Source organism: Urocitellus parryii, chromosome 12 (genome assembly GCF_045843805.1).
Source record: "Urocitellus parryii isolate mUroPar1 chromosome 12, mUroPar1.hap1, whole genome shotgun sequence".
NCBI classification, from domain to species: domain Eukaryota; kingdom Metazoa; phylum Chordata; class Mammalia; order Rodentia; family Sciuridae; genus Urocitellus; species Urocitellus parryii.
The window spans coordinates 5,859,502-5,874,981 of NC_135542.1; the positions used below are offsets into that span (position 1 = coordinate 5,859,502).

The 15,480-nt window shown below is 41.6% G+C and overlaps 1 protein-coding gene across 18 annotated transcripts in view; it reads left to right on the forward strand.

Moving 5' to 3' along the window:
• The first annotated feature begins 1,663 nt into the window (after positions 1-1,663).
• Map4k4 (mitogen-activated protein kinase kinase kinase kinase 4) overlaps positions 1,664-15,480 on the forward strand; it is a 183,139-nt gene continuing 169,322 nt past the window's right edge. For 17 of the 18 annotated variants that reach the window (XM_077791998.1, XM_026408598.2, XM_026408601.2 and 14 more), the window contains exons 1-2: positions 1,664-1,843; positions 2,129-2,194. In XM_077791998.1, the coding sequence (XP_077648124.1) occupies positions 1,787-1,843; positions 2,129-2,194 (123 nt within the window). In that variant the 5' untranslated portion in view covers positions 1,664-1,786. Of the gene's footprint in view, positions 1,844-2,098; positions 2,195-15,480 lie in introns of those variants that run through there. The other variant, XM_077792006.1, reaches the window with a different exon arrangement.

Below are 15,480 nucleotides of genomic sequence, written 5' to 3' on the forward strand. Positions count from 1 at the left end.
TCTTACAAGAGAGTCTCATGTCAAAAATCCTAGAAACTAAACTGTCAGGAAGAAGGAGAGTGCAACACGTATTGTGGGTAGAGCAGCTTAACATGGCTAAATCAGACTTGGATTTTGGAAAGAGATGGCCAAGACGCAATGCCTGCTCCCCTTCCAGGTTATGCTTTTAAGGATTTGGGTTCATTCTTTTATCTTCCAGTAGTCCTTTAGTTTCCTTATCCCAGTGCAGTAAATTGGATGAGGTACATAAAACCCTCAAGAATTGGCAGTTAATGACGACAATGAAAGCGTGATCTTTGTGAAACCCAGTTATGAAAGGCCTTGGCTTTTCATCCCGGTGGGACCCGTTCTCAGCCTACGTTCCTGTAACAGCAAGGTGAGTTTCCTTTGCGAACCTGTCAGAAATGCACGTTCTCAGGCCCATTCAATACCTCCAGAATCGGAGCCTGGGGGTGGGACTGCTTTTACCAAACCTCCTGGGGATTCCTCTTGAACACCTGCAGTCAAGTAATAGGCGGCCAATGGACATTTTTGGCTGATGCAGGAATGTGATAGAGAAGACTCTGATTCAACCCATGGCCCAGGTCCTGACTGGCTTCCCAGGTGGCCGGAAGAAGCCTGTGTGTTGACCCTTAGTGACCTCCAGGTACAAAACACGGGTGAGAGCTGGCGACCCCAGACCGAGTGCTCACGCTCTGAGCGCAGTCAGAAACGGCCGGGCAGCCAGGCGACACTCGGCGAGGCCCGGATAACCACCACCCTGTCACCAACGTCGCCTGGAAAAGAGAAAGGAAGGGAAAACGGTGTCGGGAAACGGAAGCGGGGGTCTTCAGGGCCCTCCACCTGGAGGTGGTGGGGGATGGGGGGAGGGGTGTGAGGAGGGAGGGAACACCCAGCTCGCCCCCTCCGCGGCCGGGGGCGGGGGGGGACCCCAGGGGCCGTCGCCTCCAGCTTCGGGGCCCCGCTCCACGTTCGGGCGTTCCGGGTGAGTGCGAGCTGGGCGTTTCCTCGGCCGAGCACCTCCCCGGGGGGAACCCCCGCCCGCCGTCTCCCGGGCCCGGCGTCTCGGGAGCGCGGAGCGGGCCGGGCGCCGAGGCCCCACCCCGGGCGCCGGGCGTCGAGTCCCGGCCGCGGCCCGCCGCCCGCCGCCCGCCGCCCGGCCATTGTTCGGGCCCCACCCCTGATGAATATTCACGCCGCGCGGGCGCCGCGCCCCGCGCCTCCCCGCCGGGGCTTCGGGGCGTGAGTGCGTTTCCGCCCGCTTTTCCTGCCGGGGAAGGAGAGGGGGAGCTGTTTTCTCTCTCCTCGGAATATATTTTTGGTGTCCCGTTTCTCCTCCTCCCGCGCCGCCGCCCCCCGCCTCCCGCCCGCCCCCGCCCCCGCCCCCCGGGTGATCTTTGTCTCGCTGCCTCGCGCTCACTCGCTCAACTCTCGGCGGCGCCGCGGCCCCTCGCTCCGGGCCCGTCCTCGAGGCGCGCGGGGCGCGGGCGCCGGGGCCTGAGGCGGCGGGCGACGCCCGGGGGCCGAGCGGCCCGCGCCATGGTGTGAGCGCCGTCGCCGCGCACGCTCCGCCCGCCCTCCGCGCGGCCCGGCCGCCGAGAGCCGCGAGCGGCCGAGAGCGCGGCCGTCCCGCCGCCGCCGCCACCGCCCCCGGCCCCGCGAGGAGAGTCCCGGCGGCCCGGCTGCGCGCGAGCAGCGCCGTCGGCGGCCTGGCCCGCGGCCGACTCCGCAGGGCCCCAGCGAGATCGAGCGTTAGCCTGCGTTTTGGGGGTAGCCAGCAGGAAAAATGGCGAACGACTCCCCTGCAAAAAGTCTGGTGGACATCGACCTCTCCTCCCTGCGGGTGAGTGGGCCCGCGCGGGCAGCGGGCAGCGGGACCCGCCCTGGCCGGCCGGGCGCTCGGGCGGCGCCGTGGGCAGAGCCGCGGGCGCGGCGGCCCTTTGTCTGCCGTTCGGCGAGTGCGGGGACCCGGGCGCGACCCTCGGCGCGGCCGCCGCCCCCGCGCACGGGGGCCGAGTGGGGTGAAGCCCACCTCTTTGTCACCGCCCTTTCTCTCCGATGGCCCCGGCTTTATGGATTCATTTTGGGTCTCTTCTAAATGCTCTCCTCTCCCCTCCTTTCTCTCCAGGACCCTGCTGGGATTTTTGAGCTGGTGGAAGTGGTTGGAAATGGCACCTATGGACAAGTCTATAAGGTCGGTGTGGGGCGCCTTCTTTGTTTCCCGTGGCCTGTTGAAACTTCTTGTGGGGGGACCGGGGAGAGGGTGAGCCATCCGCTGCTGACTGGAGGCCACGCCGCCGGGCTGAAGTTGGGAAAGGGGTTTCGCCTGGCATCCCTTTGCTTTTTAAACATCGAGTTTGCATTCTCACTGGCCTTAAAAGACCTCATTTCCTGGCTTTGAGATAAGGAAATAAGCTACACAGTTAGGCATGCACTTTAATTCAGCAAAATGGAAAAGGATCCCCCCCCCCCAAAAGACAACCTGATTTTTTTTTTTCCTTTGGCTCCAAATCTGACTTCCTGAGTTGTGTGTCAATTAAAATTCAGGATAGGCAGGCCTTGTCTATGATTATCCTAAACCACTGTCTTGGCTTTCTTGAAAATTGTCAAGAAAATTGTCTTGTTTCTTCGTTTGAGTGCTGCCAAGTGCTCAAGGTGGGGAGTTTGGTGTTGCCTGGGACTACTTTATAACAACTTTGGCTATCTTACCCTCTACTGATGGAAACATATTTTGGGGAAGCAGGGAGGAGTGTATGTTTGGGCAACAGGAGCAGGAAGAATTACAGTGTGGGGATTATAAAGTATGAATTCCAGGAATAACCTGTTTGACAGCTGTGTAATTGAAACAGAGATGAGGGAGAGCGGGGAGGAGAGAGGATGCCCTGGTTTCACACCCACCCCAGGTCTTTCTCTTTCTTTACCTACATTCTTTGTATTTATATTTTATCAACCCCTTCCCCCCACCAATGAAACTAGAATCTGGACACTGTGAGTCTGCACTGAGTAGCTGACATCTGATGTGACTAACAGTGTGTTGTTCATTTTTATCCAGTGCACATTCTGGAGATTATGAAAGAGCTGTAGGTGAGGGAGGCACAGGCCTTGAAAATTCAAAACAATGTTAAATTCTCCCTGTCTCGGTTTGTTTTCTTATTGCTAAACGTTTTCTGAAAGTTATCTGCACTGGGGGAGTTTTCTAGCTGTTAAGAGTGGGTGCAAGGTTGGGCTTGAGAAAAATTATCTTATGAAGCAGGGCTTTGTGGTTCATTGAAGAATTGTCATTGTCTCATTCAAAACGGGGGGAGTTGGAGGGCTTACTGTAGACTTTGTCTTAGGCCAAATGCAGTGTGGATCTTATTGTCTCCTTTCTGCTTTATGAATAGCCTTATCTATCACTTGAACATTTCTCCCCAGCCCCAACTTCCCCTGGTCTGGGCAACTACTGACTGGCCTGTGGTCTGAACTTGAGTCCGTATTCTTAGGTGATCTCAAGTGAATTAGCATGTGTTTTGTTGGTTAACTGTTGGGGCTGGGGCCAGATTTTTGAATTTGAAAAGAAGCCCTATTAGCTCTTCCTGCTGGGCTCAACAGAATTTGGAAGGCTTTGGAAAATTTTGGAAAAGATTGTGTTGCAACTCACTGAGTGACTGGTAACTGGCTTAAAGACATTTTCCCCAGCCCCAATGTTTGTCTAACCACCAGGCGGTTTTTTTTTTTTTTTTCCCCTAACCCAGTTTTTCTGGCCAAATCTAAGTGGTGAGTATACTCTTCCAAGTGAGTTAGCCAAAGCTTGTTTTTGACCTGGTTACACAGTAGTTGGATTGTTTGTATATTCCTCGGTCGGTCAGCATATGTGTTAAGGGCAGTGAAGTAAGTTAGAAGGCTGGAGCCCTTGTTGAAACCATAAGAAAAAGGAAAGAATAAAACCCCAGTGTGGATTAATTGGTTTTAAGAGATGGGTGCTCTTTATGGTAACAGCTCGGGCAGGTTCATTGTTGTTTCCCCTTCTCATTTCCTCTTTCCTTCCTTGTCCTTTACTGCTCAGGCTATTGAAAGAGATTTACTGAGACTACATTTGGGAAGTATTTGGGATAGTGACAATGACAATAGTGCTCTGACTACAAAGTCTGTACATTTGAGTAGAAATTCTTTAATTATGCAAACCTCCAAGGAGTTATAAAAATCTGTGCAGTTGCATATAATCCAGAATAAAGTAGTACTTGAGATTTTGCTGGTTAATTTTACCATTTTGGAAATTTTCAGATATACACAAAGAGAATTACAGTTCAGTTTAACGGTTATCAATCCATGACTGACCTGTTTCACCTGTATCTTCCTCCCCTTCTTTCTTTCTTTATTTGTTTATTTTTGTGGTGCTGAGTATTGAACCCAGGGCCTGTGCATGAAAGGCAAGCACTTTACCAACTGATCTATATCCCCAGCCCTCCTCCCCTCCTTTATTTTAAGGTCGACCGCAGGTACTATTTTACCCTTAAATACTTCAGTTCATTTATTTTTTTCTTTTAACATAACCACAATGTCATTATCACATTTAGAAAATATCAAATATCCAGCATTAATATTTTCCTAATTGTCTTAAACATGTCTTGGTACTTGTTAATATCACAAGAAGTTCTTCAATGATTATGACCTGGTACATGGAACTTTAATCTACTGTCTTCAGTAGAGACAAACATCTCTCTTTTCTTTTTAAATGTATAATTTCTAGAGTCATTTACCATTATGCATAGGGGTTTATTTAGGATTTTTGTTGGCTGATTGTTGGTTTGGGAATTAGATTCTTAACACTTGAGTTAACTTATAGCAGTTAATTTATTACTAAATTTTTTTTAAGAAAAACATTGTCAGGTAAAACACCTGTAAGCTGAACAACCTGTAGTACTGATATATTTCAGTGTTTAAGTTTCTACATTTTTGTTTTTTCAATGACAGGTTGCTTATTTTGAGGGGACTGTAATTTATATGGAGTAAATGAGTCGAGTTTCTGAGTTTTGATATGTTCTATGAAAAGTACATTTTGGGGGGATAGTGTCTAGTTTTTAAATTACCTCTGAAAAAAATGGTAAATGGTTGGGTATATTTAATGGCATAAAACTTTTATCTTAAAAAATAGTCGAAAAGCATTATATTCTGTTCAGAGAGGTTTATTTCTAGCTTTATGTTTTTAAGGGCTCATAGGAAAGGATACTCAAAAATTAAAGCTTTAAAAAATTTTTTATGGGGTTGAGCTCAGTGGTAGACAACTTGCCTAACAACTTCCTAGGCCCTGTGTTGATCCCCAGTACAAATATCCCCCAATTTTTTTTGTGAATTTGTGTCAGAATATTACATTCAGAGTATCAAATAAAAGAAGTGTCTGTGGCACAATGATCTGTATGTCTGTTTACTGATTCCCCAGGTTGAATAAATAGAATTCCATTTTTTTTATGAATGATAACGTGACAAATTAAAGCCAGAAATAAATCAAATTTGTTTTCATGTTGTTTGGATTTTATTGTTTAAGTATTTGTTTCACCATTTTTTGGTTTTCTTGGTAATTACTGCTATTTTGTATTTTGTGGGCATATGGCCAGACTCCAAAAGAAAATTCTGAATCTTGAAAGAACTGCAGTGAGGGGTCAAGGGGGAAATCCATTAATAGTAGTTGTTACAGAGCTTAGAATTCAGCAGGTGAAGTGTCTGAAATCAGGGCTCGTTCAAGGAAGGGATGGTAGATTTTATGAATGTAAGATGGAACATGTCTGACCCTATCTGTCCTTGGAGGTTGAGCAGTAGGGTACTCTCAACCCAGAGACCTTGGTGGTAAGAGGAGCTAACTGTGAGAGCCCCCTCCTCCAGCCACTGTGCTAATGCTGTACTCCTCAGTTAAGAAAGGCAGGGAGGGGAGGGTGTGCCTGAGAAGGGCTGAGTTACCTTTGGGAATGGCAGGAGGTTTAGGGAGTAGGGGGGAGTCTCAGGAAGGCATTATTTGTGCTGGAGTTGAGGAGGACATCATTCTTTAAACACCGAGGAGCTACTGAAAGGTTTCATTGTTTTTGAGCCAGACCCGGTGGCAGTGGAGCAGTCTGTAATCCCAGCCCCTCAGGAGGGTGAGGCAGGAGGATTTCAAGTTTAAGGCCAGCATGGGAATTTAGGGAGCACCTGTCTCAAGATGATGATAATGATGACGATTAAAAAAAGGGTTGGGGATGTAGTTCAGAGGTAGAGGACTTGCCTAGCATGCCTGAGACCCCAGGTTTAGTCCCTAGCACCACTGGGGGTAAGAAAGGGTATGTTAGGATTGGAAATCCCTGGGAGTAGGGGATTTGAGTAGATGATGTTTTGGAAGGAGCAGGTAAGATAGTTGGCAATGGTCCAGAAAGAGGAGGTGAAGGTTGAGTTAGGGTAGTAGTGGCTGTGATGGTAAAGAGGAGGTGAGGTTGTGGCAGATACTTGGGAAACCCTCTTTGCTAGATTTAAGTTGCTGAATCCCCTTATTCTCTGCAGGCTTTGGTATGTCTCTTCAGTGAGTACACTACTCACTAGATAGGAGGAACCTTGTGATTAGCAAGGTGAAAGTGCTAAAATTATTTTTGATTGCTCAGTGGTACAGTGCCATATAAACTTTTAAAAATCGTTACTTTTAACATTTTGGAGCAAGCACTTAAACCTTTGTGAGGGATTCTCTAAATATTATCTTTTAAATGTAGCATCTCTTGTTTTTAATTGGAGGTGAGGACATCCATTGGAGCAATGTGAATTCTGTAGAACTAGATGTTTTTATTAGAAGGAGGGTTGTGTCAGCTGTTCTGCTGCTGAGTGGCATGTTCAGACTTGTTCTGATATCTGGATTTCCTTCATGCTAGAAAGATCCTGGACTTCGGTAAGGTGGGAGAAAGCCACCCTGTTGAACAAGTATTGATGTGTAGCTCTTAAAGATTGTCAAACCCACACTTTCCAAAGCTGTTTTCACTAAATCAGGAATATCAGAAGCTTTTACAGAAAATCTAACCACCCCTGCTGATATTGGGTTTTATTGCTTGAAACTTTGTAATAAATATGTATTCATTTGCATACCTGCAAGTATTGTATAGATGTGTATTTTTACTTATTATAATCCAGAAATATTATCCACATACTTGTGGTACAGTGTATGTGTTCACAGGTTCACAGATTGAGCCTGGAGGAGTAGAGAGACATTTTTGAAATTTTTTGAAATAATGCATCCTACTTTTTTTTTTTTTTTTTTTTGGCACTGGTAATCAAACCCAGGGGAACTTTACTACCTAGCTACATTTTCAGTTCTTTAAAAAAATTGTTTTTGTTTCAAGATAGGGTTTCATGAAGTTGCTGAGGCTGGCCTGGAACTTGAGAGGTCTTCTTGCCTCAGCCTTCTGAGTTGATGTGATTACAGGTGTGAATCACCACACCCAGCTTGCATATTACTTTTGAAATAATATATCACTGAACAGGTATGTTGAGCTAAAGAATAATCTAAGGAGTTTTATTCTCAGGGAACTAAATATTGTAAGTTGAGTATGTTTTACCTTATGGAGAGATATTTTAATATATAAATTTCACATATGCTCTTTTATTTTGTTTCTTTGCTTTTATTAGCAAATACTTGCCTAACAGATACGAGCAAGTACCTGAGGTAAGAGCTTGCCACTCTTAGTATCAAATATTTCCATCTCTTTCTCAGTTGTATTAAGTTTATGATGCCTGGGCTTCCTATTATTACTATCAGTGCTTTAATCTTTTCAATTATTTAAAAACACTGGCAGATTGCAATAGAATATTTAAATAATTGCCAGTTATCCTCCTTTTCAGATATAGGATGTCCAGGCATTGAGGTCAGAACTGTGATGAGAAGTGAGCCACAACCATGGGGTTACCTGGCAGGTACATACAAGGTAAAATGTACAAAAGTGCAGACTGCTAAAATTCTCAAAATCCCACTATTCATTTAGAATGTGTAATAATTTTAAGGTTTGAGACAATTTTAGGTCATTTCTTTAGCTTTTGAATCAATATTTAAAAATTTTTTTCTATCATAAATAGATGGATTGTGGGTGATCATGGTTCATTATATAATGAGTATTTGCAAGTAGGTATTTTGAAAATTTATTATAAATAGATTTTTTACTAATTGAGTTTGGCTAGTTTGAATTACCAGTGTTAAAGTATTGTGCCACTTCAATATTTAATTTGGGGGCCGTTCCTTGATTATCAGTGTAGAAATTCCCAAGTACTTATTTAACTTGTAGAAGTTGACAGTTGATTGACTTTAATATGATATTACAAGATATGAGTCCAGGTAATTGTTTTGTATGTATGGAAGGATGGCTAGGAAGAGAATGGAGGATAGGGTAATGTGTTATCAGTGGCAGTGTGGCAGCAATATGTTCTTGGGCTGTATAATGTTATATCATGACTTTTCAAACATAGTATCTTTTGTTATGAGACTGATCTAGGGATAAAGACTACTGGCATTATGCAGAAGAATAACTATCTTTTAGGTTGAATAATAAAGCAATGTATGTTGGGAGGTACTTGTAAGAATTTCAGAGGAAAAGGTGAGAATGGTAAGTTTTAGGACTTCTCAAATTCAAAAACTGGGAACTTAAAAACCTTGGTAGCATTATAGGAATTTAGAAAACTAAATTGGGGGAGGCGGTGAAAAACAACCATTTGGGCTGGCTTCATCTAACAAGTACTAACTGTGCTGTTACCAATGCTAGGCCTGTTGTGAGTATTTGTATGTCATGGTGAACAAAACAGGTGAAAATCTACGCTCATGGAATGCTAGAAATTCAGGGGAATGGACACAAAATGCCAGAAATGGAGTATCAACTGTAGATCCTGTGTTGTCTACATTTCCCAGGTCCTCCACTCAGCCCACTTAAAATCAGACACAAAGAATTCTCCAGCACATCAAATGGCATGCTGCATGTGCTCTTTTTAAGTCTGAGTGACTCAGCCTCAGCAGAGTTTTCTTTATGTTAAAATTTAGTGAAACAAAGCACAAGAAAATTTAAATGAAAAAGTAGACATACAGAATACCAGCTTAAATTTTTTTTTATCATTAGAGCTAAAAGATACAATGTTATCCTGTCAGTTTGCTATAATTTACACATTTAACTCTTAATTTCTGAAATGATCTTGCTGTGTAACCCAGTCAGTAGACCACACTCTGAGATGCTCTGAACTGGCAAGATTGATTTGGATTGCTTAGTAAGCTTGAGTTGATTGGTGCAATAGCAAGCTGGAGAATTTGGGGCTCTTGTCCATGCCCATCACTTGATTCATCTACCATTGAGAAGCAGGGAGACAGAACAGGTGTGCTTAGTGGCCAAATGTCTTTGACCTCTGGGCGGTATAACTGGGCTAAATGTGCACAAGTTATGCTATTTCAAGTAATTAAAAGGAAAAAACCTACCCTTTTACATTATAATTTTAAACCCTCTTATTTTAGCTAAATGATGAGTACAGCCTTAAAAAACTTACTGAAGTTATGCATGCACATACTTAACAGGTGATACCAAAATGCTCATTTCGGAACTTGAATTTATCCTATTCCCCAGAGGCATTTATTTTTGATGCTTTTAGCTGCTACATCTTATGTTTACTGCCATATATCTACATTATGAGCTTATATCACTATTTTTCAATTTATACGTTTTGTACATTTATTGACTTTCTGCAACAGTAGTTAATTCTTGTTGAACTACTGTAGTTCAATAGTAGTTGGATATTTGGCTTATATACTTCCCTTAAATGAGTTTGTCATAATTTTGGGTTAATATAATAGTTGTTTATATTATCATAACTATGGAGATACCATTTATATATGAGCCAAACAGTTGAATATTATTATATTTCCTTATTTAAATAGCACCCCTTCTCATTATTTTACTTTTGTGTTTGCTTGTTTTTGCCTCTTAGATGCCCAAGAAGATAAATCAAATGGCTAGCAAAATTCAGCCTCTCTTAACAATTTTTCCTAATGCTAAATATGTCAGATAATTTATTGTTTCTGATACCCTGTTGATTTGAAATTTTCCACCTTGGAGATAACCTTACAACTAGGTAGGTGTGATTACCCTGAACCTGGTGTATAGCTGTTGTCATGGAACTTCACTGTTCTTGGATACCACAGTTGTTTTTTTTTTTTTTTTTTTGATCAACAGCACATCCTCCAGTAGCTTTTTTTGGGGGGGGGGGTACCAGGGATTGAACTCAGGGGCACTCGACCACTGAGTCACATCCCCAGCCCTATTTTGTATTTCATTTAGAGACAGGGTCTCACTGAGTTGCTTAGCCTCACTTTTTGCTGAGGCTGATTTTGAACTCATAATCCTCCTGTCTCAGCCTCCATGCCCAGCCTCCAGTAGCTTTATAAGAAAATTATGGGATGTGAAGGTTTTAGGTCCTTTCTAAATCCTAAAAACAGGCTGTAAATCCCTGTTTTTTAATCTTGTATTCAACACTTTGCTCCATGTCTTCTCGAGCATCACTTCTTTCATCTCTTCAGGGACTGAAGTTCTGAATTCCCAGGGATTTAGAGTGATGTGGGATAGTCACTAGATTGAGATAGAGAAAGGGGTGCAAACTTGTGCCAGTTCTCCTGATTTTATAGCCTTCATCCTCACTTGATATTGGTTGTTTCCAAATGATGATTTTCTCATCATTCTAGGGGCAAACGGCCTCACTCTTTGGTGGTGTTCTCAGTAGCACTTAGATTGTAACATTTTCTTCTTTACTAAGTCATTTACTGCTCTGTCTACATTTTAGCTGTTCGACCTGGTAAAAATGATCTCTGCTGCCATCTTTTCTTATCTGTTTTTTGGTTTACCGTATAGTTTTTATGGGAGTTAAGTCCCATGATCAATGTGATCGGTCCATCATGTTTAACTAGAAGTTGTATCTTTTTAAACTTATGGTTTTACTTAGACATTTTTCTTTTCATCCAGAACAATAATAATAGAAACAATATCATCAACAAAAATGGAACAGATCATCAGTGTCTTAGTTTGTGACCTTTGTGCTGACCCTTAATTTGGGATTTGCAGGCCCAGGAGATAAGATGAGGGAGGAGAGAGGCAAGAGATAAAGTGGTGTTGTGCTATATTACTTTAAAGACACAGAGGAATTTGGCAGGTTTTTTTTTTTTTTTTTAATAAAAGGCAGCTTATATTATTGATATATATTTTATATGTCATGAAATTCACCCAGGTTAGTCTTGGTACACCATTCACCACAAAGCATTCTTAGAACATTTTGATCATCTCAGTAGGATCCTCATACCCATTTACAGTTAATCCCCATTGTAACCTGAAGCCCCAGGCAATCACTAATTATTCTGTTTCTAGAAAGTTACCTTTTCTGAACATTTTATTTAAATGGAATTAGTGTAGTCTCTCCCATGTAATTTTTTTTTTTTTCACTTCACACATTGTAATATTCATCCATGTAGCAGTGTGGAGGTTTGTTTCTATTACATAGTAGTGTTACAGGTATGAGGGTGCCACATTTTGTCTGTATGTTTACCAGTTGATGGGCATTGGAGTTGTTTCTACTATTTGTCTTTTGTGAATTCAAAAGATGTTTTTAAGTTTTTTAAATTTTATTTTACTAGAACATTATATTATACATACTTTTGGGGTTCCTTTTGGTATAATTAAACATACAAGAATTTGATTTCAGTCCCAGTTCCCCTTCCCTTTTCCTCTCTTCCTTCCTCCTCCTTTTCTCCCTATTCTACTTATTTTCCTTTCTTTGATTGGTATTTTTACATATATATACAAGTGAAATTCCTTTTTTTTTTTGCACATTTGTGTATGTTATATAACATGACTCAGATTCATTCTGTATTTCTTTCCCTCCCTCCCTTTTCATTCTTTTCCATTGATCTTCCCTATATCTTTTAAGAAATCTGATCCCCTTCCCAACTGCCTTCTTTTCCTTATTTTTCCCTAGTTTCTTCATATGAGAGAAAACATTTGACTCCTGATTTTCTAAGTCTGGCTTATTTCACTTAGCATGATTTTCTCTATTTCCATCCGACTACCAGGAGATGCCATTATTTCTTCTTTATGGCTGAGTAAAACTCCATTGTGTGTGTGTATGTGTATGTATGTATGTATGTATGTATGTATGTATCAGATTTTCGTGATCCATATACCAAGGAGTAGGATACCTGGGTCGTATGTTAGTTCCATTTCTAGTTTTTTGAGGAGCCTCCATACTACTTTCCAAAGTGGTTGTAATAATTTACAGTCTTACCAGCAGTGTATGAGTGTGGCTCAGTGGTAGAGTGCTCACCTAGCATGCATGAAGCCCTGGGTTCAATCCTCAGCACCACATAAATGTAAAATAAAGATATTGTGTCCACCTAAAACTTAAGAATAAATATTTTCTAGCCAGAATTTATTTTTCATATTCTTTATTTTTAAAATATCTTTATTTTATTTTTATGTGGTGCTGGGGATAGAACCCAGTACCTCATGCATGCTAGGCGAGCACTCTACCACTGAGCCACAACCCCATCCCTATTTTTCATATTCTTAATAATTGCCATTTTGGCTAGAATGAGATGAAATCTTAATGTAGTTTTGATTTGCATTTCTCTGATTGCTAGAGATGTTGAACATTTTTTTACTATATTTATTGGTTATTTCCTTTGAGAAATTTCTGTTTAGTTCTTTTGCCCACTTATTGATTGGGTGTGTTTTTGCCTTGCATCACAGTCTTGTTCAGAAAAGCTACCTGATGGTGCTGTGTGCTGGAGCAAAGACCAGGAATTTATCTGCCTGTGTCTTCACATTTCTCATCAATTTAACCAAACATCTAGTTCTGGTGGCTGTTTGGATCAGAGCTTTACCTTCCCTATTCTGGCTGTTTTTCATCACTATGAGTTTAAGTCATTTCTTTAAACATGAGTCCATTTTCTTTCTTATCATCATAAAGACAGTTTACATATTAGTGAGGTTACTGATATTAGTAACTGGGTCAAACTAGTTTTTCCATCTCACTAATTGTTGGGGATTCCATTATGTGATAGCTATATGTGATATGCCATGTGAGTTTCCCTTTATCCCCAGCAGAAGCTATTGAAACACCAGAAATTAAAAACAAAACAAGGGATGGGGTTGTGGCTCAGCGGTAGAGCGCTTGCCTAGCATGCATGAGGCACTGGGTTCGATCCTCAACACCATATAAAAATAAAAAATAAAGATATTGTATCCACCTACAACTAAAAAAAAAATATTAAAAAATAAAAACACAACAAAACAAAATCTATTCTCTTTGGTTAGAGAATGTATTCCAAGTTAAATAAATGCCTTGCTGTGTTACATGGGGAAATGAGTTTACTCATATTAATCTGCTTAAAGTGTACCTTCAAAATATTTTTTTCATATTTTCTAAAATTCTTCTATGATTTTTTTCAAGTAGTAAACTAATGCATTCAGATAAAATCTAGTTAAGTTTAATAATTGTTTACTTTTTGCGAATTCTTGAGCTTGAGAGTATTCTTACCTGCTTATGACAGTAAAAGAATACCAATTGACTACCAGAAACCTGCTTCAGTTTTTGAGATTGTCTTTGTGTAATTGATGTGTAATTTTATGACTTCAATTTTGAGATCTCCAGTCAAAGAGTGCATTATCTGAATTAAGGTTTTGCATTAAGGCAAATACAGTTTATTGGTGATCCCCAGTTAGACACAGAGTATTGCCTGAAATTGTGCATTCACATGGCAACATAATTCTTTGGGTGTATTCATTCACTTAATAGGACTTGTCTCAAATTCCAGGGCCTTTCTTTTTTTTTTTTTAATATTTATTCTTAAGTTTTAGGTGGACACAATATCTTTATTTTACATTTATGTGGTGCTGAGGATCGAACCCAGGGCTTCATGCATGCTAGGTGAGCACTCTACCACTGAGCCACAATCCCAGCCCCTAGGCCCTTTCTGGTTTGAATTTGGTGTATTAGAGCATCACAATTCTCTGGCTCTATGTGCATGTGTTCTCATTCATTCTTTTTAAAAATTTTTAATTTTAGTTGTCAATGGACCTGTATTTTATTTTATATGAGGTGCTGAGAATCAAACCCAGTGCCTCACACATGTTAGGCAGGTGCTCTAACACTGAGCTACAGCCCCAGCCCTCTCATTCATTCTTTTTTTTTTTAATGTGTATATATATATATATTAATCCCTTATCATATATATGGTTCACACACTTATTTTCTTAATCCACAGGCTGATTTTTCACTTTGTTAACTCTTTTTGAGAGAGAGGAGAGAGAGAGAGAGAGAGAGAGAGAGAGAGAGAGAGAGAGAGAGAATTTTAATATTTATTTTTTAGTTTTTGGCGGACACAACATCTTTGTTTGTACATGGTGCTGAGGATCGAACCCGGGCCGCACGCATGCCACGTGAGCGCACTACCGCTGAGCCACATCCCCAGCCCCTCTCATTCATTCTTATTGGTCCCTCCTTTGATTTTTCAGAAGAAAAAAATGAAAACAAAACTTTTGGGTACATAGTCCTTTTACTCAGCAGTATTTGAGGGCTTAGTATCTGTTTTTTTGATTCATTGTCAACAGCTGCTTTAAGCCTATTTGGTAGGCAAGATTTCTCTTATTCGTTTATTACTGAACTACTTAATGCATGTGTAATGTGTGCCAGGCACCATTTGGTGACAATGGACAAGAAAGGCAGTCAGCTTGTGCCTTTGTGTAGCATAAGCCCAATGTGTAAAGCAGAAAACGAACAAACAGTTTAAGAGGATGGTATTGCAGATGGGGAAGAGCTGGGCCTATGTGAGCATACAACATGATAGCTAAGCAGATCTGATAAAGAAGATGAGATGGCACACAACTTTGATGTGCTGGCTGATGAGGCATAGATGTGTGAGGAGAAACAGTCTCTTCAGATTTAGAAGAAGCCATTGATCCTATGACTCATCATCTTGGTTAATACAAGATGGGGGAGGTTTGTTCCATTGATTATGGTGATTGACTGTATTTGATTTGCCTTGATACAGCTGTATGCCTTGCCTCCAACATCTGCTGTTTTGAATCTCCTGTATCACTTGAGAGTTACCAGCTTATTCATTTAGCACAAACATGTCCGTCAGAGGAAAGTGGAGGAGGAGCCCTCATGTCCCAGACCTCAGAAAGTCCTTTGAACAGCGTCTGAAATGATACCTGGTGAATGGATGGCCTCAAGTAGGTCATATCTGCCCTACACATGGGAGTTTGCTTTGTTCAGCTCCTGGTCCCCATGACCTTAGGGCTGGAAAGGACCTCTGTAAAATGGAAACATTGGTGTACAGGTTTGTGATATTCAGGTAGTTTTTAGACATTTCTATACTTCGGGTTTTGGAAGGAAATGATTAAAAGATGAAATGATGAAATTTTGCATTCTTTTTATTTTCTCCGCATAGTAGGGGCATCACTTGATGGGGACACT